The sequence below is a fragment of the Perissodus microlepis genome, chromosome 6 (assembly GCF_051167445.1).
Source record: "Perissodus microlepis isolate ML-2025 ecotype Zambia chromosome 6, ASM5116744v1, whole genome shotgun sequence".
Taxonomy (NCBI): domain Eukaryota; kingdom Metazoa; phylum Chordata; class Actinopteri; order Cichliformes; family Cichlidae; genus Perissodus; species Perissodus microlepis.
In genome coordinates this window covers 35,108,289-35,136,169 of record NC_140466.1, presented here as the reverse complement: position 1 = coordinate 35,136,169, position 27,881 = coordinate 35,108,289, and the positions used below count along the sequence as shown (strand labels likewise).

The 27,881-nt window shown below is 39.4% G+C and overlaps 1 protein-coding gene across 1 annotated transcript; it reads left to right on the top strand.

The window, feature by feature from the left end:
• Nucleotides 1–257: 257 nt before the first annotated feature.
• On the top strand, nt 258–27,881 carry mfng (MFNG O-fucosylpeptide 3-beta-N-acetylglucosaminyltransferase). The gene is made up of 8 exons (XM_084932120.1): nt 258–1,021; nt 7,622–7,667; nt 8,945–9,047; nt 15,620–15,773; nt 21,846–21,931; nt 23,733–23,898; nt 23,977–24,062; nt 27,718–27,881. Exons 1-8 carry the CDS (start codon nt 638–640, stop codon nt 27,767–27,769), a joined length of 1,077 nt encoding a protein of 358 aa, XP_084788246.1. The 5' UTR covers nt 258–637; the 3' UTR covers nt 27,770–27,881.

The following is a 27,881-nucleotide window of genomic DNA, read 5'->3' as shown; positions in this document are numbered from 1 at the left end:
AAAAATCTTTAAACTTTCTTTTCCACTTTGCTGTTAGTTGCGTTGCCTCAAAATATAAACTTTTTTTTTTTGCATTTTGAAGTACACCTACAAGAGAAACAGGGGTTCAAAAAGCAAAGTAAATGTCAAGTATATATGTCGTGATATCCTGCTGTGTCTTGTACCCCTGATATGACGCATGTTTAAGCTGCTATGCAGATCCTCACCGGATGTGCTTTATTTTGACAGCGGCGGGAGGAAATATTATTACCTGGTTCCTTGTAGCTTGACAGTGGCGACAGCGCAGAACTGCAAGTGGAAAGTCAAATACATCTTTGCGCTTCTGGCTTTTTGCACAAAATGAGAGGAAATGCGAGTTTTTGCCTATGTGATCACAGCAGACACGAGTTTAGACCCTGATCGTGTGCGTGACTGACACAACTCTGAAACTGAAGCTGCACTTGTGAGAATTATCAGTTAATTGGGCCATTCAGGAACTGTAAAAAAGGAGGAAGACGAAGAAGTGATGGAGGACCCGCTACGAAATTAACACAGAACTTAAAAAAATGACGTTGATTTTAAATAAGGGCGCTAAGAGCACGTTTTAAATGACCTACAACATTTAACTGAGATTTTTTTTTATTTATTTTGCTTTACCATGCGTAACAGATGGATACGCCGGAGGTTGCTTGTCTTAATTTTCACCTTCTTCATCATTCTCTACGTGGATTTTCAGCTTCGAACCAGCAGCCTTCCCAAAGTTATAGTGGTTCACCATCCATCACCCGGTGCGATCCACCACCGGACCATCCAGCAGGCTACCTTCCTGGTCAAGGACGCGCAGAACCCGGCGAAAAGTACCAGGAGCAGCGGCGAAACAGCATTGGCCGATGGAGGTCGCTCGGTGCCCGAGGACGCACATGTCAGCCAGCCCGAACTGAAGGTGGAGGACGTCTACATAGCTGTGAAAACCACCGGGAGGTTCCACAAGACGCGCCTCGCGCTTCTTTTGGAGACCTGGATCTCCAGAACCAAAGCGCACGTGAGTGTGATGTCTGTTTCCTGAAACATCTTACTCACAGCAGCGCCTGATTCAAGCAAACCACCAGATTTTTAAAAAAGATTTAAACTCTCTCCTATATTTAGTAGAACATTCGTTTAAAAATATTTACGCAATCACAGGAAGCTGTTGATTTAACCGAACCCGTGAACAAAACAGATAAAAGAGGAACTCCAATGCATTTATTAATCCTATAATGGTATGACAGAATGAAACTGATATAACACGTAAAGCTCAAGAGTTTAATTTCTTAGAAATATTTCAGGCAAAACAAAGAAGAAAAAAGTAAACATGTGATCTGTCAAACCATGTGCCATGACTCTAAAGATGAAGTGAAAACACTCACTTCCTTTCTGCTCTGGTGCTGCAGGTCTGATGGCTCATTAAAGTTAAATTTAGTTTCTTTTGTTTATCACTTCATGCTAGTGGGACAAGTGTGAAAAACACCCCAAACAAACAGAGAGTAACATAAAAAAATCAGTTCTGTTTTGGTTTTACAGTCTGCACGTCTCTATTCACGACTATGTAAGGGTCTGTTTTTAAATATTGGCATAGAGTGTCAAACCTGTTGGAAAGCCTGATCTGTGAGGTATTGGGTATTCAGCTTAAAAGTCTTTTGCTACAGCTCATCCAACATTTTGAACATACAACAGTGGTGGTACTTGTGGTGCAGAATTTCAAAGGGGTTTGGGACATTTTTTTTCACCCTTTTCCTTCTGGGTAATTTCTGTTACTATACTTAGAAAACTAGTTACTGGCATGTATACAATACAATATATTTATTTTTTCAGGAACATATCTATCTTATACTTCAGTGCCATCAGCCTAAAGATGTTTGAGTTGTCTTAACCTGACCTTTAAAATCAGACTTCCTTTAGGTTCTGGAAACAACCCAAGTTACTCTGAGTCGCTTGTATCGGCTTAGAGGTTTTCATTGACCACTGTGCCTGTTTGTGTGTCAGTGCTGTCAAATATGCAAGTCAGTGAGCAATTTCACTATTTAGAATTCCAGGATTCTTCTATTTAAATACACACATACAGTGTACAGAGTGTACATACAGAGTTCATTTCCTTTTTGACACCAGATGAAAGAGCTGAGGAAGCACATTTCTGTTAGCTTCTTTTCTTTTCACATCTCAGAGCGCTGAAAGACTTTTTTAAAGACGCCTTGGTTTATACTCTTCCTCTTTCTCTTTGCAAACACAAAACAAAATGTTGCTTTAGCGTTTGTCGATGGTAGTGCCTGCACACAGTCACACACACACACACACACACACACACACACACACACACACACACACACACACACACACACACAGGCCCTATATTTATTTATCTATCTCTCTCTATATGTATATCTATAGCTACACAATGGCACAAAGATGCAACTACACACCCAGTGGTAGCTGAAAACATACAGACGCATACACAGGAAGCTGCGCAGGCAGGCTGTCTCAGCCGAGGGGAAGCAGCCGCCGTGTAGTGACTCTGTTAACAATACTAAAACGGAAGCTGGTCATAGAAAAGGAAGTGTAGGGCTGATTGCAGAACAGAATGAACCCCATACCCACATATGCTTACACACACACACACACACACACACACACACACACACACCTGGGGTGAAAAGTGAACCAGCTTGGCAGCAGCTTCCACAAAATATTGAAGCTAATCTGCTTAGACCTGGAAGCAGACAGAAACTGTCTCCGCGACAGCAGCTGACAACAGCTTGTTGGAAGCCCTAAAACAGGAAATACATTGTGATAATCCCTAATATGATCTTGGCCTCAGTCTAGCTTTGGATCTTCAAAAAATTCTATCACATCCTGCAGCACCAACAACAGAAATGATCTCAGAGGTGGAAACAGATATAAGTGGATGGAGAAATGGCTAACATCTTTAATGACCAATTTAGACATTTGGAGTAAAGGAAACAGAGAAACAACAAGCTACAGTGATACTAGTAGCTTTCTGAGGTATGCATTGATGGTAAAGTCCTTTAAGAAGCAGGTAATGCTTCATGGCAGCCATGTTGAAATGCGCCAAGCTTTAATTTTAGTGGTTTCTGGGACATAAAAACTAAACAGCTCATTAATTTGGTGACTTTACTCTCCAGGAAGTTATACTACTGTCACTATCCCTTTAAGTGTGCAATGTCTCTTACATCTCTGGTAGCGCTTTAAGCTAAAGGCTAGCATCATCATGGTAGCATGCTTTCAGTTGCAGTAATAACAAGATATCATTGTTTACAATGCTATAATACTAACATTTGCTGATTAGCACAAAACAGCTAATCAGCAACAGCTGAGGCTGAAGGGAATGTTTTATGCTAAAAGTTAGAATTTTGGCCTCATGGTGGCGCAACAGGACAAGTGAGGAGGATTTCAATCATTAAAATGTTTTGTTCCTGTGTACTCTATGGCTATGTATCCAGTAGAAGCTGAGATATTTCACATTCAGAGTGGAAAGTTTGATCTGGAGTGATGCACAGAGAAGAGTTATCTCATTAAAAATTTAAAGCAAACCGTCAAAAAAGTTTTTGAATAGTTGTTACACTGTAAAATGAGCAATCTAGAAAGGTGGAGTTTTTCAGGAGTATAAATGTTGAAGAAAATATATAATCAAAGCACAAGTGTTATGGTACTAAATTTCCTGCTTTTAAGATATATCTTAGTATATGAAGGATTATGAAACAAGAATGCCCCTAACTACTGAGCAGCATACATTGTAGTATAAACCAAAAACAGGAGAGCATCTCATTTTAAAAGCTACAACAAATCATCATCTCAGGTCCCAAACTTGCAGATTGTCAAAAGAAGAAGTGATGCAACACAGTGGTAAACATGCTCCTGTCTCTTTATTTTATAAATGTTTAAATCACATTTTAAACCATTTTAATCCAACAGAAATGAGGATTTTTAACATTTGATATGTTTTGACTTCTGTTATTTCTATTAAATAAAGAGCTTGTTGTCTAATTGCCACCTGCATTCCAAAAATCCTCTGTCAGTCTTTTTTGGCTGTCGGTATTTTGGAGTTCAGCCTCTGCTGTCTGTACCACTGATGGTCTGATGTGTTTGGCCTCAGAGGAGCAGGCAGTTATTTGTTGAATGTGAAAGGTCATTAGGAGTAGTAATGCATTCATCAATACTTGTCAGTTCGACACTTAAAGCGCGTAAGGCTCCAAGTTGTGAGTCCGTTTAACTGCATTTTATTTGATTAAAAAGCACAAATAAATTGCACAAATTAATTAAAAGTTTATCAGATTTTTTGTTATAATTTGTAATGAATAAACATATGAAACGAGTGAAAATTGTTACAGGGGAAGAAAAAAAAAAACACATTTTAGAACAATGCAGATCAAGCCAAAATGGAAATGTAATATTGGATCACAAACACATTTCCACATTGAGTGCCTTTTTTGTAGCGCATTATTCAGACACACGGTCATAAAAAATAATTAACTATGCTGTAATAGATACAAAGTGCTACACTGTGTGTTGTTCCTTGACATAGTTGCCATCTTATAGACTAGTTTTAGTAAATCATTGGTATTTCACTTTACAACTCTAAATTGCTAATGGAGATTCAATGTTTTATACCTGAAACTAAGTTCACTGATAAAGCTATCAGATCTGTGGTTTCAGATTATATATTGTGCACTTTTTAACTGCAATTTATTCTTGGTTTTGTTATTTCGGTTAGTTAGCATGCGAGAATGTTACCAGTCTCACGTCAAGTGTAAAGCTGCATCCACACAGGAAGTGAGTAGCAACAATGTTACAACCAAAGAAAGGTGTTAAACTTTGTAGTAGTGTAGTAATTTTTGTAGTAACGTCCACTGGTGTCCAACTGTCAACTTCAAAGTTTGGATGGGGCAAAAGGATTGAAGAATTAAGCTAGTAGCCTTGCATAGCATAATTACTAGAATCAGTACACCACTAATAACAGCACCTCGACATACTGTATCTCATATGTTATTACTGGATTCAGAGGAATTTACATTGTTGTTACTTGTTGAATAACAACATATCCATCCACTTGTGGCTAAAGTGGTTTGTGTCCACATTATGTCTCCTGGCTGTGTTTCTGCTATGTTAAATAGTAATTGGATTGATTCTTATTTTGTGCTTTTTTACTGTACCAGAGCACTCAAAACGCTTCACACAACTTGTCTCATTCACCCATTCACCATTGTTAATAAATAGTTATTGCACGTGGCATAAATCTTAATTTAATTTAACAATTTAATTTAGATTTTGAAGGCTAGCTGTGTGACCCTGTGCCTGGTTTCACAATTTCAGATTACTCCCCAAAAACTGCCATTGGTATCAGCGTCAGTTTGGCCATAACAATTATAGAATGATTTTGCCCCCTTCTACTCTCAACAAAGTTCCCATTCAAGCTTCTCAGAGTGCCACAGTCGAACAGACTGAGCATCCAAATGTCAGATTCAGAAGCCAGATTATCCTCATCATACTACAAAGGAATCACTGAAATATTGATCAGAGCCCTTGTTAAGATATATTGCAGTCATTTTGTGTTATGGGGTAGTACAAATCTTACTTAATAGCCCTTTAAGAGTGTGAAAAACAAGTTGAAATTTATGCATTCCCGCCTGACCTCAGTGAAACGTCCCTGCAAACTCTGTTTACGAGCCGCTCCAACTCCACGCTCTGTCGTTTTCGTTCCTCGTCCCAGGCTGACTGATTTCAGTGCAGGTGCTTTAGTTTGAGTTATGGCCAGAGGTGGGGAAACTAATTGTAATGGCAAAATTTTCTCTGGAGGATTTAGTGGCGTAGGTGGTGGTGGTTGTCGTGATGATAGCGGGGGGGAGGATTGATCCTGGTATCTCATTACTCCTCCTTCTCCTGCTTCAGTGATGGAGAGATGACAGGAAGGGATGAAAAAAGGTTAAAAAAGGCCTTTGGGAGAACTAGTGAGGGGGGGATAGAGCTCCAGCTGTATTAAAATGACCAAAGTAATGATTTAGAGGCTGTTTGATGTCACTTCAAGGGAGAACGGGAGAGAGAGCGAGAGGAATAGAGAATATTATAATTTGATTGATGGACTGGGATGCTATAATAAAACAGTGTACTTAAGAATAGATGAAGCTTTTCTCTTTGAATGCAGCAGAGAGGATATTATGGAGACTCACTTTAATGTAAACACAGAGAAAAATACACATAATCACAGCTAGTAAAACTGTCAGACAGTGAGCCTGCCATTTTTAAACACATGAGTTTGCACAGTTACCTCAAATTAACACTAGTAGGGCATTTCCCTGGAAGCTTACACAATTTTATAGACTGAAAGTTAACTTACTTACAATATTATTCCGATTTTGTAACATTTTTGCTAATTAATTACATTATAACAAGCAATTATTATTATTACAATGGTGTATGTTCATATTAACTGCTTCATACTGCTTGGTTTCAGTGTTTTCTGCTATTGGCCATATACTGTGTGTACATGTATTAGTGCAACTGCAATCTACATACTGCTACACCTCCACGAGAGAGCGTGGTAGAGGAATGATGGAAGCAGTAACAGTGTTGAACAAGAGAAGCCTGCACACCCTAAGCAAAAGAATAAATACTGAAGAGTGCAGTGTTTTCAGTGTCTGACGTCTTTCTGTAGGAGTGACAATGGTTAAAAGACAAAAAGGAAACAAAAAGGCAAATGAGGCTCCTGGTGAAATAATGGAGGTGCTGAATATCGTTTCCCCAGAGACACTCACTGTGGCTCAACCAAAAGCAAAGCAAAAGAAAAGTTGCAACATTGCTTATATCTGAGCATTTCTGCATTGTGGTGTTTTGTAAAACTGTAAATAATGAGGAAAAGAAGGAAAAAAAAAAACAGGTTGCATATTGGTGCAGTGGGTGGCACCATCACTTACAATGAGAATGTCAGGCCCTTTCCAGCTGGGGCCTTTCTGGGTGGAGTTTTGCATGTTCTCCCTGTGCCTGTGTGGGTTCTCTGTAAGTACTCCAGCTTCCTCTCACAGTCCAAAGACATGCATGCTAGGCTAATAGCTGATTTTACATTGACTGTTAGTGTAACTGGTCAGTCTGTATGTGACAGCCCTGAGACAGCCGACCTGTGACAATAGAGCTGACATTTTCACACCACTAGATGTCAGTATTGCTCTTCTATCTATCTATCTATCTATCTATCTATCTATCTATCTATCTATCTATCTATCTATCTATCTATCTATCTATCTATCTATCTATCTATCTATCTAGTGATATGGGGGTCTGCCAAAGAACAAACTGACTCAGCCATATCGTGCTGCTCTGACCACTCTGGATGATGATGCTGTGTGTGTATGTGTGTGTACAATGACTCATTGTTTTAGCTCACAGCAGGGAACCTTGTTTTTGTCACGTCGCATTGCTCCATCACATTGATCCCATTGATCCTTGTGAGTATATGATGTGTTTGTGTTCTTGCTCTCTAATGAGAGTAATTTCAGGATGATGTGTTACAGATGTTGAGAAGAAGACAGATAACCAATCGAAGCTCCCGTTTTTAATTCCTTATCTTCTTTTATATTTCCTTTTTTCTTTTGCATAGACGTTCATTTTCACAGACACAGAGGATGTGGACCTAACTTCAGAAGGTAAGCAGCAATCTTGAATCACATTCACACAAAAATTTAGATTTAAATCAGAATATTTATATATGTGGGCGCATGCAAATGTGTCTTCCATTCCTTATATGGGATGTTTCTCAGATAATGCTGGCGCACACAACCTTAAATATGTAAGCTCATTCTCTGTTTCAAGATGACAATGCCACAGTGCACAAATGCAACACCACAGACATCAGGAAGACTTCTAATACTGGCGTGCACACAGGAATGAGATGAAGTGACCCATAACTCTTACCCAAGGCTATAGGATAACTAGGCAGCTGCCTTAGGCATCCCCTGTTGAAATATTTTGTTATTGCTCCTGAGCTGCTCTTTAAAGTCTGCCACTAACACCCGCTGTCAACACCACTGCTCATACTGCAGCAATAAACATGTGACACAAAGGGGAGACTGCAGGCAGGCAGTTAAAGGACTCTCGACCAACAATCTGCAACGAGAATTTACATTAAAATCAGACATTTTGATATTAATCGAGCAGCAATAAATCCAGATGTGCCCAGATGTTGTGAGAGTCACCAAAAATGAATGCAACATAACCTCACAGGAGCTGAAGTTGTGTTTTTGGAAGTCTTTTTTTCCCCTAAGAGTATTAGGAAGGATGAATATGAGCGTGCCCATACATGCATTTACTCATGTGGCACGACAGCAGTAACTTCATCAATTATTTAGTCACAAACACTAAAACCCCCAAACCATAGCCACAGCCCTGGCTTAACCAACTCTGTAAATGCTTGTTGTGACTGCAACAGTGCTTCGATTTCCAGCTGGCCTCTCATTTCTAGTCTGTTTTGCCGAGTAAAAATGACAACTGGGCAGACTGCAAGCCAGACCTCATCACCCTACATCAGTGACTGTTTTTTACAAATGCTCCTGTGGGTAAACTGAAGGGAATCCTTTCAATCTGGGTCCTAAATATCGTGGAGTGTCTTAAATAGATAAGTTAAGTGGAGGCTGTCCTAGCTGTCTACTCATGCTGTTAGCTTGCTAGTTTTTTCCTTCTTCTGTTCACCCCTGTTATATTGTTTCCTCACTCTCTATCACACACATCTCTATCTTTATATTTTTTCTCCATTTCTAATATCACTTGTCAATCACAAACAGGGTTGATCATGGCTGATGGTAAAATAATGTACCATGCAGAATGGTATAATCATCAATACACCCAACCATGTGCAACTGCTTTGAAACAGATGGCATCCAGTAGTATCTCTTTCTCATCTCTCTCTGTCTGTCTCTGTCACCAGGTTATAACATGGTGGTAACAGACTGCCAGTCTGATCACAGTCAGCAGGCTCTGTCCTGCAAGATGTCTGCAGAGTACGACGGTTTCATGGCCTCAAACAAGAGGTGAGCCCGATTACGGTCTGTCTAACACTCTGCCTGCACTGGCTTTAAAGATCAGATTAAGATTGCAAACTTTAATGATCACTGTGGGGAAATCAGACTGTTACAGCAGCACTTAGTGCGGCAAGAAATCAAAGAAGTAAATTATGTTCCAGGGTTACAGAGGCATAAACAGAGGTGAGGATTATTACAGTCACACTTATTACAACGGTAATCTTTGAGGAGTTTTTTTAAAAAAGGAATTTATTGACATTAAGCATAACCTGTGCATTAATAGATCATCTTAAATACCTTTTCTGTGCGGTGCTGTCCAACTTGTAAAGGTATGAAAACAGCCTTTTATGTTTTTATTTTTTATGCATTTGTAATAAAATGAATATAATTAAAAATATTATTAATATTAGGTTAGGGCAGACTTGTTTAGAAATTCTTGGAATTCTTTGAAAGAGGAGGAATTTCTTTGCCATTGATTTTTTTCTGGTTCCTTCATTTCCTCTTCCATCTGCTGTTTTAAATAAATGAGTCTGTCCATCCATTCATCTCTGGCTTTTTCCTCTGCACCAAAATTCTCCTTCAGGGTTCTAATTGATTGTAGGAGCCTGGAAGTTTCTCCTGCGCTCCTGGCTGCTTTCATTTTCCATGTCCTTTTGTGCCTGAAGTACTGATGTGGTCTCTCTGTGCTCAGCCAGGAGACGGCGCTGGTCCTCTCAAATATCATCTTTGGTCCTGTAGCTTTCTGTGAATGTGGGCCAGTACAGCCTTACACCTGCTGTGATAAGTCTGTCTGAGCCTTCCTCCTCTTAGTGTTTTTAACACTAAGATTGTCTTTGAGTTGTTTAATTTATTTGTGACAAATCTGCATCTGTGGGAGTTCTGTGCAAACGATAGTAGTCTCCTGTTTTGCCTCATCATTTTGTGTTGCAAGAAGCTCTTTAAACAGTTCTGTCTCCTTAAATAAGGCAGACTTTTCATTCCCTATGCAGATACTCTTATGTCCTTGATATTATTATATGCTCCTGTTCCACATTCTTCATAAGTCACTGATTCAGTTCAATTCCGCTAATTTTTGTTTACATAGTGTCAAGTCACAACAATCACCCCAGGTGCTTTATATTGTAAGCTAAAGACCCTACAATAATACAGCCCCAACATTCAGACAATCCCATATGGAGCTAGAACTTGGTGACAGTGGGAAGAAAAAAAGTCCCTTTTAACAAGAAGAAACCTCCAGCAGGACCAGGCTCAGGGATGGGCGTGAGTTGAGGAGGACAGGACAAAGGACACGCTTTGGAAATGCAGAGTGACACATAAACACATAGACAGTGAAAGGAGTTAAGTGAAGAAGAAATACACAGTGAGAAGCCCCCAGCAGCCCAGGCCTATTGTAGCATAACTAAGGGAGGGTTCAGGGTCACCTGATCCAACCCTAACTATATGCTTTATCAAAAAGGAAAGTTTAAAGCCTAATCTTAAGAGCACAGAGGGTTTCTGCCTCACAGAAGGTATCAAGCCAGATTCTCTAATCCAGGGGTAGGCAACTCCAGGCCTCGAGTGCCAGTGTCCTGCAGGTTTTAGATCTCACCCTGGGTCAACACACCTGAATCAAATGATTAGTTTGTTACCTCTGGAGAACTTCAAGGCATGTTGGGGAGGTAATTTAACCACATAAATCAGCTGTGTTGGATCAAGGACATATCTAAAACCTGAAGAACACCTGCATTCGAGGCCTGGAGTTGTTTCATCTCCTCTGTTAAATACTCTACCAAGACATCAGGTGACATAGATTAGACAAACATAATAACTTTTTTTCTTCTTCACCATATTGGTGAGAGAGGACAGCCGGTGCACTCTTGTAGTGTGTTATTTCACATTGATTTTCTCACAGTTTTGAAGTAGTTACTTTTAACTAGCACCCTGTTTGCCCAAATGGCATCTAGGTAATTGGGACTAAGTAGGTCTTGACATATCCTGACATACAGCAATTTATGTCTTGTGGTTTGATAATTGGAGGCTCTGGCTTGGGTACTGTAACAGGCAAATTACGCACAGTTGTTTGGCAGTATTCTAGCAACTGCAGTAGGTGGGAAGCCCAAACAGCATGCTGATGTTTGATGACGTGAAGACTCCAGCGACACTTAAAGTATTAGGAAACAGCTTTATTAAGTGACCAATGCGTTTCAGCCTTCAGCCTTCATCAGGGTCATTGCAAAATGTCAAACAGTTTGCGTTTAAATAAAAAACAGGAAACAGAAAAAAATCCAAGTGGACCAATCACACCTTCATAAATAAACAAGCTGACCAGTTAACATTTAACAAGGTGGTATTGGCTAATTTGTTAATTGGTTAAGCCACAGCCCAAATAGGTTCTGGGCTGAACCACTACAGATTAAAACGGGGAGAAAATAAATAAATAAATGAAAACATTCCCATCATGTCTTAATGTAAGACATACTCAAAATTACACAGAAAAATGCAAATAATCTGGTGACAGTTGCAGAGAAGAGGACATTAAAGAAACTGTTGGACATTATGAACAATGCTGGGCATCCTCTGCACACGGCCATAAACAACCAGAGGAGTCTGTTCAGTGACAGGTTGCTTCTCCCAAAGTCAAGGACCAACAGACTTACAAACTCCTTTGTCCCACACGCCATCAGACTGTTTAACTCCTCGCTGAAGGGGAGAGGGAGGGGAAACCGGGGGACAAAGGAGGGGGGAACAACTAAGCTGTAGTGCCCTTTTCACTGTGCAATATTTTTCTATATTCAACAGTGCAATAGACTCACAACAGTTGAAATGTGCAATTCCCTGGTATTCCTATTCCTATTTATCGCTATTATATACTCTGTATTTATATATTTCTCCATATTTATATATGTGTATATGTGTATATATGGTAAATTTCTATTTCTGCTTACATACTTTTGCAACTTCTCTCGGCGCTGTGCTACTGGAAACAGAATTTCCCAGAGGAACCCACCCGAGGGATTAAAGTTTTATCTAATCTATCTAATCTTTAATCTAAATAAGGTAATATAAAAATAAAGTAAGTACAGGAACATTAAAAGAGGGAGAAACAATGCGAAAACTTAAGGTGTTTGAACAGCTGTCCAGGTATTGCTGCAATTTTCAGCGTGTGCCAGTCAGATTCTACGTTTTTCTGACTCGTGTCCTTAGCAGTACACATGGCACAAGTTTGAAGGGGATGTTGAGATCGATGGAAAACCGGCAAACAGATATACAGAAATTGCTTAATTAGTTAGATAAATGTATGAATGCATTCTGTAATAGCTAACATCATTAGATGGATGTGCAGTCAATAGCTGCCAAACTAATTATTCACCCACTATCACTTCTCAGATAAATTAACCGTGCCCTGGTTGCTTCAGTTTGAGGCTTCAGTGTGACAGCGTTGGGCCTCCTCTGTGTACGCTGAGCTTATTTGAACCACACCTTTCAGTCACTGTCAGCTATCCATAACACCTTTCAACTGGGGCAAAACTAAAATAATGCAATCTGCTCTTAATGGGCCCAGAATGAAGATGATGTATCCCTACACTCTTGTCTGCATCTTTTCCAATTTCATGCCTTGTCTCGAACACTGCATTAGCACACAGTGCAGGCTACCCTTGTGTCACTCTTGTATTTATTAGCTCTTTGTGCGTTATGTAATCACAGAAGAAGAAGAAGAAGCAGGAAAAAAACAGGATTAAAATATTTCCAAGAAACTGAAAAGTTTGTTTATTAGGGACTTGAATATGCACGAGACAACGCTGCTTGATGCTGCTGTACAATATAAAGTATTGGCAATCTGTTGATACTGATCTATGGAAAAATGAATGAAACTTAACAGCTTGTGTTTGGGGTGGGAGTGAATGGGGGGGCGTTCATTATTAGAATGGCAGTGAAAATGTTTTCAAATTGGTTCCAAGGCACACTTACAAACCTCCCCAGTTTCACTCAAGTCCCACTCAAGAGGGAAGTGAGGATGTTTGGTTTGGAAGTAAGCCTTTTCTGTTGTTGGGCAGCAATTAGGATGGCAGAGGAAACAAGGCAGCACTTCAGTTTGGTACCAGCAGCTTTGTAATTTGGACTCTGATGTTGCAGTGCAAGCCTGTTTGGTTTGGAATGAGGCTCTGACATCATGTCCAGTCATTAAGATGGCAGAGAAAAAATCAAACAGCTCGATTACTCACAGAGCAATTCAAGCTGTGAGGACAAAAACAAATGTAGATGAAAAAAGCTTCCCATAAAAATGCCTAAATTCAACATTTCTTTGCTAGCTTTTCCAGAGCTCTTGTGACAGTATCACATGGAATGATCTGCCAAGATAACCAAGAGTTATCATTACACATACAACCTTATCTCTTATCATGTGACCTTAACAACTACCATTAACTGAAGAAGTTAACTAGAAGTTGAAGTAAGTTATTACAGATGTACCTCATCATGTTCTTCTTCCACAAAAAGATTAAGTTCCCTCTGAAAGGAACATGATATCTTGCTTCACAGGCGTTCTTGAGCCACAATGACATCCTTCTCAAGAAGAACACTATCTGAATGATTGGGGATAGAGCCATAACTTTAATTCTAATACTAATTAGGACACAAAAATATTTCAAGTAAATCTGATGAAAAACATTCCTTAAATAAGTTTGTGACTCTGCCTAAAAGTAGGGATTGAAAAGCCTCCCCCCCTATAAGTCCTACTTTATTAATGCCTCAGTTAAGACTGCAGACACAATCAGTGTCTCTGGTTTTCTACCAGAGCCCTGAACAAACTCCATGCTAAGCCATGTTATGGATATAATAAGCCAAGAAATGTGATAAGTACCCCTACCTACATCTTTGCTTCATTAAGAATGTGCCTGCGAGTGCATAGCCGTGAATGTCAACGACATGCAGGCATCAGCAAAGCAACGTGATCGGCTCTGAAAGATTGGATGCTGATTTGCTCTTTGGGGTCAATTTCTGTTTTTCCATGTCTGTCTCATATAATGTCTCTGTTTATGTACAGCATTTCAGTCAGGTTAAGGTCTGGACCTTGATTCTTTTCGTTTTCAGCCACTCTGCTGTGTATTTACTAGTGTGCTAGAGATCATTGTCCTGTTCTATGAACCAATTTTGTGTGTCTGTTGGATATAAGAACACATATGGGTCTAGAATACATTGGTGTAGAGAGGAATTCATGGTCGACTCCAAGGTCCTAGGTAATGTGGCTGCAAAACAAGCCTAAATCATCACCCCTCCACCATCGTGCTTGGCAACCCCTTGCAACCCTTCCAAACAAGCCATCGGTTGTTTGTGCTGTCGTGATCTTTAACACTGAACGTGGTACCTGAGGCCTGTGGCATCTGAGCTGTAGTGCTTGTTTTTTTTTTTTGCTATATTTCTGAGAATTGCATTTTTTGACCTTGGGATAAATTTACTGAAACATTGACTCCAGGGAAGACTGGCTGCATGTTTTCTGTTTGTGAATTATTTTTCTCACTGCACAAATGATGGACTTCAAATTGTTTGGATTGTCTGCTCCACACCAGCGAACTGCCAAACCTTCTGCTTCTATAGAGGTGCTCGTACTCGCTGAGGATCAATTAATCAAGTGCACTTGATCAGCAGCACCTGACTGCTGCTTACTGCTTTAATTCCTAAGTACTTACTACTTAGTTTCTCATTGCACAGCACAGAGTCCCATAAAAACTCTTTTTCACATGCTGTACCTTGTAAACTGTGATATGAGTAGTTTACAGACTGCTGTGACTCCAGGTGTCTTTTCTCTCTGTTCTCTCACCTGATCTCATGAATTTAACAGTCACATTTACAAGTTGGTGAGACTGTTAAAAGACTACACGCTGAGTCAAGCTCTGGGTCTGTGTTTGTTGGTTACTCGAGGTAAAGCCTATCAGTGATGTCTATAAACACAAACAGCAGGATACAAGCACATACAAATGCTTTTCTGTCTCTGTTGTAAATCTTGTGGTTAAGTGGCTGTCAGTTCTCTATTTAGATGAAGTATCTGGCACTATGTGCCAACATAACCTTTATAGGGTTCAACCTTTTTCTTTTCAATGTCTGTAATGAAGATAGCCTTGCAAGGGCTTCAGGATATTTATATGCCCAAAGGTCAACTATTTTTCACATGGAGTCCTAAAATATATGTCAACATCAAACTTAAAAGAAAATCTCATATTTTTGCTATGGCATCCAACCACAAGTAAATATATACATATGGGGTAACTAGATAACTTGGGGTTACAGCATTGATCACACTTATTCTTCCACATGGTTTGAGGAATTTCATCCCCCTTCCGTTTCTCCTCTTCCAGTCAGTGTAAGGTATCGTCATTTCAAGTACAGATGCACGATGCATTACTTAGGTAAGCCTTTTTTCATTTCTCTGTTGCAAGAGTGGAAGCAACAAAGAAGAAAATTAGTCTTCAGATTTTTTTTCCGCCTGATTGCAAATGTCAACAGGAGAAATGGAGCGAAGCTGAGAAAACTATTATTATAAACCCAGCACCACGGTTACATTTTAACTGAATATTTTTCCTTTTCTTTCACCGATCGCTCCTCAGGTGGTTTTGTCATGTGGACGATGATAACTATGTCAACCCAGAAGCTCTCCTCTCGCTGCTGTCAGCCTTCCCCCAGGAAGGTGACATCTACGTGGGCAAGCCGAGCCTGGACAAGCCCATCACTGCTCATGAACTGCTGGAGGGCAACGCAACGGTACGATACCACTCATGAGTATTTTAGGTTTCTTGGCAGAGTCAACCTTAGCACTAGGACTTGGCTGAGCTCTGCAAAGTACATGCTGAAGTCGTGATCTAGTGAGGAGCATATAACTGCACCCTGAAGAAAAAAAAAAAATCTCTTAAATATACAAAAAGGGACGAAAACATGAAGGTTTTGGTTACAGTTCCACGTTCAGTACATCTCATTTTAAAGACGGAAACTGACAACCACTCAAAAAATACTCTTTGTAGCACAGCATAATGCAACTCTAAACTCAATTTTATTACTGTGGAATGATCATTGATTAGAGCAGGATGGCTGTCCGCAGATTTCATGTTTCCTGTGAGCCTCCTGAGATTCTTTATCTTTCTCCATCTTGGTTTCCTTCTCTGCTCCTTTGTTTTCACTGTTTTCTTGTTTGCTGTTATGTCACTTGCTTGCTTGTTGTTATTAAATCAACCCTACTGTTTCTCCGGTTTGTGCTCTCTCATTCCATGGATTCTTTTTTTGTTCCTTCTCTCCTTGTTTCACGGTGTCCCTTTTTCACTCTGTTTTGCGGTGATAGTGAACAGCTTCTTTCTGGAAAGGTTAATTGCTTCGACTAATGCCCACAGAGTGCTCGACTCTTTAATGTGTTCTCCACCAGAAATATTTTCACAGTTTTGATCCTTACTGGAAACGGTTACAGGACCAATTTCAAGAAATCACATGTTAACATGTTTAATTGGGTCAGGCTTATTGCTATTTGGATGTAACAAAGGGTTTCTGCTAGTGTGTAAAAGCCCAAACTGAGCCCCCTGCTAGTAATACCAGCAGCTTTCTCTTCATATTTATTTGTTGTACTTAAAAAAATCATTTTAGACACGAGCTATAACCATTAGTATAATTAATGATACCATCCTACTGTTTCCATTAACTGGCTTTACTCATACGAAAGAGTCTCACAAAAACTAAAGGAAAGTTAAAAAAGGGAGTAAAGAACCAGGCAAATGTTTTGACCTTTTAGGGTTTTAGCTGTTCAGCTGGAATCTGTCCACTCATGAACACGAATGAAACAAAACAAAATCATTCATAGCTGTATGTGAACAAGGTCAGCTGTGATTCAGTGCTTTTCTGCTTGTGTTCACGTCTTACATCTGACGCTGTGTGCATATTGTCCACCATGCTGGAAGTTACATATCTGCAAACACTCACAAACTAGTAGTGAGTGTGATGAACCCAGAAATAGAGAATGTTTGTATTCAGAGTAAAAGTGCACAGCACTGAGGCTTTCAGACAAGCCGGCATCTTCCAGGCAATCTACTAGCAATCAAATCAATGACATGGATGTTTTTATTGGGGGTAGCTCAGGAGGAGCTAACCCCAAGTTGCTCTCCGATGCATCCATCGGAGTGTGAATGTACTGAGATAGCACTGAGTATAGATAAAGTGCTTGTAAGAATGGGTGTGATTGGGTGAATGTGGCATGTTGTGTAGAGCGCTTTGAGTACTCCGGGAGAGCAGAAAAGCGCTGTATAAGAATCAGTCCATTTACCATTCATTGCAGCACCTCATACCTCTGAAACCATTTTACCTTGCGGCTGCCAGCAACTGCCAGCGCACTTACTAACCAGTTTGGGAATAGACATTTTTCCCAGTCTCTAAGCCTGTGTTACTGGAGCCTTATGGTGTTTTTGAATTTGAATTTATTTATTTAAAAGGGACAGTGCAGTTTAACATAGTCCAAGTACAAAAATATGAAACTGATGTAACGCACATAAGTTTATAGCTATTGCTAATTTTCAACAATTGTCCCTTGTTGGGCTTACAATTAAAATTGATACATTTTACAATAAAACATACATTTTCATAAAACCAAATTACATCATAAATACAATTACAATTAATAGACAATAAATTAAAAATAAAATTAAAATCATCATCAATCAAATGACTACATCTCGGCTTTCCCTTTAACCAGATTTGAACCTTTAATGTAAAGGATCTGATGTCTGTAATCAATTTGATTTGGGCTGGAAGTGTGTTCCACAGATGGCAAGCCTTTATGGAAAAAGCTGACTGACCAAATGTAGATCTGCAATATGATATCTTGCAGTTGCTTGCCACGTCCCTGGAGCTGGACAGAAGAGACAAGTGTACGACTGTGTCTTCTGTGTGGTGACACCTATTGTTCAGGAGAGTGCTGCCGCGGCTTCCTGCGCCTTAACGGCGGGCTTAGATAGATGCGACTGCCTGCTGATGTTACAGCGGTGCATGAAATGACTGCTGTAACTGGTGCTCCACTCACTTGGCCTTACAGTAATGTCACATTAATTTTCACGTGGTTAGTGAAAACATGAGTGTAAAACCTGAATATATATACACATATATGTTTCTCTTCATGCTGGTGTCTTCGCTCTCTATTCCTCCACATAAGCTGTCCCACTGTTCCCTTAGAGCCAACACACAATTAGCAATTAATGATATAGCAGGTAGTTAGCACTACAGGAACCAAGTACGACATTCAATCCTCAAATTTCAGCTGAATTAATGACTAATTCAGTTCAGTTATTAGGCTCAATGTCAAAAGGTGAGAGAGTTCAGATCACTGTGATGCATCAGCACATTAAACATAAGTTTGTTCTGTGTGCTCAGTGAGGGGAACTTAGAGAAGACATCTAGAAAGGTCATCATGACATATCTCTTACCATGATCATTACCATGGCAACATTTTATTTTTATGGTACATAAAGTAAGTTGTCAGCATTATGCATGTCAGTGGTGTTGATTATAGAATGAGTAACAAATCCTAGAGATGAGATGAAAAAATATTGCTGCTGTAAAGGTAAGAGGATGGGTCACCACAGAGTGAAGATTTCCAATATCAAGAGGGAAAACTAAAAATGAGATGAATGAAAGCAGCCAGGGTTTTCCCTCCTGCTCACACAGCAGAGAGAGCAGCTGATGTCAGAGGACACCGTCCCTGTCAAGAACTGCTGGAGTCTGTAGATCACATGTAATTTACACAAGGAGCTTATGAAAAAAACCCTCTTTTCCAATGGTCATTTTCCTTTTTCCCTCCTTTCCTTCGTTTGTCTATCCATCATGCTTCTCTTCTTTCTCTTCTTTTTGATCTTTGGCTTTGCTGGTCTTCTGCAGGCACCATTAAACAGTAAAACAAAGCTGAAGCTGCTCCTATCGGTTTTATGTCAAATTTCACCCAAGTCAGGTTAACCGCTGCCATTCAAAATCCATACCATCCATTCTGTTTTCTTCATTTTCACTCTCCACTGCTCCCCCTGAGGTCAGCAGCATCTTCTTCTGAATACACATGTCCTCGTGTGTGCATGAGTGTGTGCGGTGCACGTGCGCCTAAATTGGTATGCATGTGTGTTATTGAGTTTACAGAATTAATGCTGCTATTGAGTTAAAGAGCATCCTGACTCCAGCATGCTCTCTGAATAGGGTGTCGTGCTCTGTCTCTCTCTGCTTCCCTCTTGCACTTTACAGTCTCTCTCATTCGTTTCTTGAAATGACTCTCTCCGTCTCCCTCGTGTCACATTCTCTGCTCTGATTGCAGCCATTTGCAGGGAAGAATAGATCTTTATTAATCTTTGCTTTGCTTTTTCTCTCTCTTCCCCTCTTCCTTCCTTCTTTCTGTTCCCTTTAGTGAAAACAAAAAAAAAAAAGCGATGTCAGGCTCCTCTCTGTCTCCTCATCTCATTTTCTTACATCTTGCTGCCTAGTTTTTTTCCGATTTCCTGTCACTATAGTGAAACGGGAAGGATAATGATCAGAGGAAGGAGGAAAAGAAAGGAATGGAGTGGGAAGGAATGGGAAGTAAAAAGGAAGGGGAAGAGATAAAAAAACAGGAATAGTAAAAAGGAAGAGAAGTTTATTTGAAGAGATGTACAGGAAAGAGGAAATTAAAGTAAAGTAAAGGAAGGAAGGAAGGACAAGTACATTTTTCACAGGTTAAATTTTACAAGAAAATTAGTGAACAGGAAGTAAAAAGAGAAGAATGAAGAACAGAAAGGGAAAGAAATCTTGCAAGCTCCCGATTAGTTGTGCAATTACAGCTCGCTCTATGAGTTAAATTCTTTATCTGCCTGCTGTGACAAACAGGAAAACAAGGCAGCACATTTACCCCGGCAAAATATCAACTGAGCAATTTAAGCAACAGGAGAAGGAAAAACACAATAGTTGCTTGAGAAATGGCTCAAAGTTAGAAGATAAAGATGTACTATTCATAACAGACTGGAAACCAGAGCAGTTAATACACGCCTGAAAGAGAAACCGAGAACACTTAGGTTAAGTCATAGAGGCCCTTTTCCTCTTCTGATTTCCTCTGATATAGCAGAGGTATTGTGTGTCTGTGAAATGGTGGCAAATATTTATAACATTCACTGTGAGCTTGTGTTGTATTTTCTGTGTTTTTTCTGCTTCAGGATTTGTTCTGTATTCCCAGATGAGTATATGTGTGTATGTCTGTTGGTGTGAGTTTCTATATGTGTGTAACAAAAGTAAACACAATTTAAAAGAGTTAATACAACCAAAGCTTTTAAAGGCTTTAGCTCTTTATTGGGCCATGAATAATATTTGGTACCTTAAATGGACATCAACCCCCCCCCCCCCATAAATCACTGAGAGGTGGTACAACTACTGTACATGGATTTCTTCCAGCCAATCAGCAAATATCAGGTGTGTGACAGATAGTGGCAACAGTGTGTCTAATCAATCAGTGATGATCTGGAGAATTGTAATTTTCAGTGTTCTTCCAGAATTCATGAAATCAGGTCCTTCGCACTTACCTGCTCCTACAGTTGGGCTCATAATGCCCAAACTGATAAGTCGATAAGAGCGAAGCATTATATAGTTCAAAAGTTCCTTTAGATGTTGAGTTAGATGTTGTTTGTGTTGGATTTCTAGAAAGTATAGATTAGTGAAATTTGTGGCATAATAATGATGGCACCATATTTACTTTTCACAACGTTCACCTAAAAAACGTTCACTACAAACTGATGGTCACTTTGTAGTTTTTAGCACCAGGTGAGCCATATTGTGTTCTAAAACACACCCTATTATAAACATAGGACAGTAGTATTCATAGTAAACTGGATTTTGTCAAAGCTTCATACAGACAGTTATCCAATGATAAAAAATTAACCCACTTTTACACATTTCACCTTTTTTTTCTGGCTAGAAACTGTGAAATATTCGATTTTGTTTGCTTTATGACATCATAGCAGGTTTATAATAAATAAATGGCATATATTGGGGTTTATTGTCAGTCTTACTACTGCTAAAATTAATATAGTAATTCAGTATTGTAATTTATTTAGTTTTGATTGAATTACCTACATGCAATTATAAGGGGCACCCACACCAGGTGCAATGCTATTTTTTATATATTTTTTATTTCTATGTCAATATATGTTTTTTCAGTAGATCTACACTTCACTGTTTTCCTTCAGCAGCTTTACCAAGTACAGTGAAGCAGGTTCCCCTATTTGTGAAAACTGACAATCAAGTAAAACATATTCCTTTGTTCGTATGTGTTTTTTCCCTATAGTCTATGTATACACACTGTTTAGAAAAATGTGAACCCCAAGCAATGAGTGTTGATCTTAAAAAAAATTGAAAAAAGTCACACAAGTAAAAAGTTCTGCAACATGCTCAAATAACACTCGGTAACAACAACTGCCATATAAATATAACAGCATCTACTGTGAGTCTGAAGTGGCTAAAAGGAGTTTTTCCTTGGAAACATTTGAGTGACATTTCACAGCCAGAGTTGCACCCTCTGCAAAGCACTAATATTTCACATAGTACTTTACAATGGTTAATAAGCACATTTTACCACAGCAGGAATAGTGCAGCGCTTCAGTGACTGTTCTGTCTACTGTACTGTCACAACATGTTGCAGCAAAAGTTGAGCTGGAGTTTTTGTTTCCTTTATGGTTTGAAACTGTGGTATATCTCCACTGGAACCGCATTTTTTCTCATACGACACCCAGTCCAGTCATTATTAGTTTGTGATTATTTTTATACGGTATCTCTTAATAATTTCTGTGTGTTGTCTATCAGAGGGAGGTGCAGTTCTGGTTTGCAACAGGTGGAGCAGGCTTCTGCCTGAGTCGAAGACTGGCAGAGAAGATGGCTCCGTGGGCCAGGTATTTACAATTTGTGCGTGTGCGTGTGTGATTTATAGGGACGATGATGATAAGACAGTGAGGAAAAAAAACACAAGCACACAGACAATTACATCTATGTAATGCTAATATGAATTCAAACCAAACATGTTTGGGGCTTTTACTCATTATAGCATTTTTTTCACTGGTTTTAAATATTTGTTTGTAAAAATGGCTTCTTGTTTAATAAGTGTGCAGATTTTCTAGTTTTAGAAGACCTCCTGTTCTTTACATTGTTGTAGGGAACTTGCATTAATGCTCAATGATATAAACTTGTTTTAACATATCTCATCAGTTTTAATGGAAAAAGCACCGAATGTTAAACTAATTAAATCATAAATGCTAACACAAGTAAACCTCTGGTTTGAAAAAGCAAAGCCAATTCTAAAATGCCTTAAATGTGCACTCTTTTTAACGGTCAGCAGGGGGCGACTTCTCTGGTTGCGCGTCCCTTTATAGACAAATATAGAAAAATGACCCCACCTGCCAAGAGACAATCTATTTAGAGCAGGGTCGCACATTAACAGATGATGTTCAGTAACTGACATACTCCGATGTAAGACTGTAAACATCGTGATCTGTAGCATTCTTGCATTAAAATAAACTACATCCCTTCAAGAGACAGAACAACTGGCAATGACAAAGGTTTATTTCTATACTCTCAGACTGGTGGTGTCAACAGGTCAACAGTACCAGCACAATTTTACTCTGATTTGTTTGGAAAAAAAAAAAGGATTTGCAGATCTCATGTGGGAATCTTATATGTATGTATCTGCGATCTATATCTCACATATTGTGATGCACCTGTGGTTATGTTTTAGAGCACAGCTCAGACGAGCTCATGAAAAATAAAATGGATGCGCTGTCCATGGTCCTGAATTTGTAACTGTTTCATTGGAGTATAATGAAAATTTATTGGAGAAAACATTGTTTTTTAATGGAAATGCATTGATCAGAATAAAAGCAATCAGCACCGTGATCAAAAAACAAACAAACATCAAAATACACTTCCTTTGCCTGATGTCCATCTAAGGCCTGATTATTTTTTTAGCATTAGCTCCAAAGCCAACTTCATCGCTCCGTTTGCTCTGTTCTTGTGTCATTTTGCTTTGTACACTACGGGGTCGACTGAAATTCCTACACATGCTCTTAAATCTCTGCATTGCCTCATCAGTTCACTTAATGCTGTCAAATCAAACACAAAGCACAAGAGATACTTTTTCAGTGCTACATCAGCAGAGTTAGAGTAAATTGCACATTGCGAATGTTAATAAATCAGTTTGCGATCTTAATAAATCTCCTCTTACTTTTTACTGCGCCAAATACCAACAGGACTGATTTTCCACCAAAATTATTTATTGCTGTGTTTATGGTCTCAGTGGCTAATTTGATTACAACAACTACAACATGATATTCATTCTGTAAATGATCTTGTAGCAATTTGTTAATCTTTTGACTGACAAAATTGGTGCTGTATCTGTTTTGACTTTTTGGTTTCTCCGTCTGTCTCTGAAACATTGTATTTATACTTCTCTCAAAGAGCTGGAACTAATAGCTGCCCAGGGCTACAGGTAGAGCTAGAGAACCAATCAAAAATAGTTCTTTGGAAAAGGTCAGCAGTAAAATATGCACAGTAAACAGTCAATGGGCCCAACCACATGTTTTCAGATAAAAGTTGGACAGTTTATGGTGCTAAATTTCTCCCACAGTAAATGTGGATGTATTGCACACTCTGTTATGTGAGAATATATTGAGAAAGGCTCTTTTTCCCTGTGTATGCCAGTGGCTCCCAGTTCATGAGAACTTCAGCTAAGATCCGTCTTCCTGATGACTGCACTGTGGGCTTTATTGTGGAAAAGCGACTGGGAATCTCCATGGTCCACTGTCCTTTATTCCACTCGCACCTGGAAAACCTGCTGCTCATCAGCCAGAGAAGCATACCACAGCAGGTAGTAGCAGGCGGTTTTATACACAGGTGTCCAAGCAAATGCACTTCTTCCTACTCTCGTGTGCTTTCTAATCTGCAGGTGACACTGAGCTATGGGATATTCGAGAATAAGATGAACAGCATCGAGGTAAAAGGGAGCTTCTCGAAGGAGGACGATCCCTCCAGGTTTGTTTCTCGCAATATTCATTCGTAAATGAGGGGTACTAAGAAATGTGTCCTTGCTGACATTATTGTGTTTAGTGTTCCACTGGCTCCCTTTGTACATAAATGACATAACATTAAAAAACATATGTCACTTTTAAAGACTAATGGATCAAACTCTAATTATTGTAGGGTTTTTATGCTAATTGCGGCTTGGTTTTAAAGGCTTATTGGATGCCAAAACCACTACACGACAGGTTATAATACTCACATAGTCTAAAATTATCATGAGTGCAACTGCGATACTAGATTATGACCAAAAACTGAGCTTAAAAATCCAGGTCCAGGCACTAGAGATAGAGTGGATCATGTAAGAAGAGCTCTGTATCTCTGTGTGCTTGTGCTTTTTTCTCAGCGTGAATACAGTGTCTCTAGGCATTTTGTTGCTTTTTCAAAGTACCTGAGTTCTCTTCTTTCATTTTTTGGTTGCATTTTCTTCCCCCATATTTAGTAGAAGTAATTTTTAACTACACAAAGCAATTTTGAATATGTGTTTGGCCAATTTAGCAGGGTTGTGTCACAGTAATGTTAAGGTTTGTTTTGCAGGACAATGCCTCACTCCTTGAGCAGAGCATTACATTTTAACCTCTGTCCTATGAATGCCAAGTACGTGTTTTACAAACAGCGCTCCCCTCAGAGTCTGCAAAAGTTACTGCACCCCACAATATGACCCTACTGATGTGTGAAAACAGCATAAAACATGAGCGTTACTAAGACCATTCAACAGATGAATGCTGTATGATTATGCAGTGTAGTGCTGCATAATGACTAGCAGCTTCTCCCCGTGCATTCTTTTTGCTCTTGGACTCACTAAAAGTCCACACCCCGTTGATCTAAGGCAGGGATGTCAAACTGATTTGACATCAGAGACAGCCTACTATGATCTTTCTGTCAGTGTAAAGAAGTTTAACTGCACATTTAATCCCTGAGATATCTTAATACAAGAAGAAGTGAAATTTCAGCAGTATGTCTCAGTGTTTCCTAAACGATAAAGAAATGCAGCTGTAGTAAATGAAAGAAAACGTTTGCCCGCCTTCACATTTTCCAAAGCTGTCCAGTGGGCTGGATTAGAGTCTTTGCAGGGCTGATTCTGTCCTCCCTGGTCTTATGTTTGACACCCCTGATCTAAGGTATCTGAGATATCAGGGTTCTAGTAGTCTTGCATGTCTTGCCACCTCCATTTGAAGATTTATAAATGGGGGTGGGGGGGCAGGGTTCAATATCTTGCCCGAGGAGGCAACCAGGGATCAACGTGCCGGCCTTCTGCTTAGTAAATGACCCGTTCTATGTCCTGAGCCACTGGATGCGTCACTTATTCAGACACATGGGAAAACGACTTTCTCCACCGCAAAAAAACCCTAAACAATTAATAAAATAAGATAAATATATAAAAAATACTGTAAGTGTTTTATAATTATTATAATTTTAGGCTTATGCATTTATTGTGCGTCTTCAGTGATAAAGCTCTTGTTTATTAAAGGCATTTGCTGTAGAAATCTCCAGCTCTCAGTTTTCCGAGTTTTCAGTTTTGTCTCTCATGATCTTACGTTAAGGCATGACAGCCCTCTGGCTCCAGTTGATCTTGTTCTATCTTCACTCCCAGATAAAAGCAATTTGATGTAACACAATGGAACAACAGATGTGTTTGTCTTTTCCGGTTTCCTTCATCCTCAGCTGTAAGAACATATCACCACAAATGCTTCACAGTGGCATTTCCATTTGCTCCCATCCTCTGGTTTAGTGCACGGTTGTGTTTGCCCTCCCTTCGGCCTGAGAGGAGTAGGTCACAGGTTCATCTGTCTGCACAAAGGCTTGAACTGTATATAATCGAAAAATGGTGTTTTTCCTGCCAACTATTAACAGACAAACTAATGGCTCATTCACACAAGTTTGAACTTGTATGTTAGGTAATTTAGATATTATATGTATGTATATAATATCAATATATTCTGGCAATGTTTCCTTGCAACTAAGAAACATTTGTGTTGTTTTGCTTTGGCAACCTTTGGCAATTAGTTGCACTGACCAACCGGTCCATGAGAAGTTGAGGGTGTTCCAACTTCTTGTTGCCCAAAAGGTCCACAACCTCTTAGCCACCCTCATTTTAAACTGCATGGTGATTGCACAGGTTACCTGTCTTCAAACAATCGTGGTCAAACTCTGATCGAGTGCACTCACTCTCAGACAGGTGTGCAATGAACTGCTATCTAATGGATAAACGCAGTCTGCAACGTGGCTCTTTGCAATGGGCCTCAATTCTGCTGGTTACCATCTGGCTTTATTTTGGTTATTGGTTATTTATTTAGCTTATATTCCAATATAAAAGCAGGGTTGCTGACCTCCTAAGTCATTTTGCAGTTAACTCACTTCTCTCTGTGTTGGAATTTCTTTTGTTTCAAATCTTTGAGGTTCAGGCTGCACTCTGAATATAAGCAGCTAATGCAATTTTCTGTTTAATATGAATTTCTTTGTATGCACATGGCAACAGATCTGCAGGTCTTGCTGATTCGTTGCCGTTAATTGCCATATTATCACAAACAGACTGCATGTAATTTCCAGCTTAACAATATTCAGTTGCAGACTGATAAATAAACTGACTCCATCTTACTTCTGTTTTATCGCCGTCCTGACACACCAGAATTGTTCTGCAGACTTGGTCCCTGCTTCAGAGCAACCATTTCAAAGACATGCAGGGTCATTGCAAACAGTCACAATAATTTTGGTCCTGCTGTCCAGCTGTGGTCTCCAAACCCTGTTCTCCCTTGTGCGACTCTAGCTCAAAGGGGCCAGAACATAATCTCTTTTCTGGAAGTAAAAATGTATAAATAATAGGAAAATATGAAATTATTAATGGATAATTGCACGAGATATTCATCAGATGCCCTCTAGTTGACATTCTGCAGTTGCTGTTAGATGAAAGTACAGAGCCACAGATAAGTGTTTACACATGCAAATCAACAGATGACCCAGCGCACCGTGCATACTATAAATACCCAGTTTTCACCTTTATAACATTAATGAGCAGCACTGTAGATTTAACTCTGTCAAGTGGGGCTGACTTTCATGAGGCTGATTTTTCTTAAAAATGTTTATATACATCTTAGCCAGAATACAGTTTTGACTTTCAATAAGGAATTAACTATGTTAGTGTAATATTTATTTATTAATTTTATTTATTAATCTCAGCACTTTAGGACCCACTGCTATATCACACTGTGAATGGGGAGCATAACATTTAAGAAACACAGATGCTCTGCTGTAATCTTTGTTGCTGTAGATATTTGTGCAGGCAATTTTTGGTATTTAATAGATAGATTTCAGAAGTTCCCATTCCCAGAAAAGAATGATAAAAGTAAGGATAATAATTCACACACATTCTTTTCCAGGTGATTTGTTTATTGTCACCAGTGATGAGTTGATACCTATTAAATCATTCAGCTTTGTGCACACACAGGGAAATGTGTGGAAGGAGCCAATAAGATTCAGTGCCTTACTAAAAATAATAATTCCAATTGGTGTCACCCAGTCCTTTAGAGAAAAAGCCTCCCCCCCCCCACCATCATTAACAATAGCTGTTAACCACCTCTGAGTAATTATTCGTGACTTATGTGTTCTGCAGGTTTAAGACCGTCCACTGCATCCTGTATCCCCTCACCAGCTGGTGTCCATGAGTACCCCCTAAAGACGACAACATCCAAACACCTGAGACAAAGCTGGTATCCAGCTGGATGTAGTATTTTACCTTTACCTGCAGAAAAATGGACCGATTCATTTTGGTGGAGC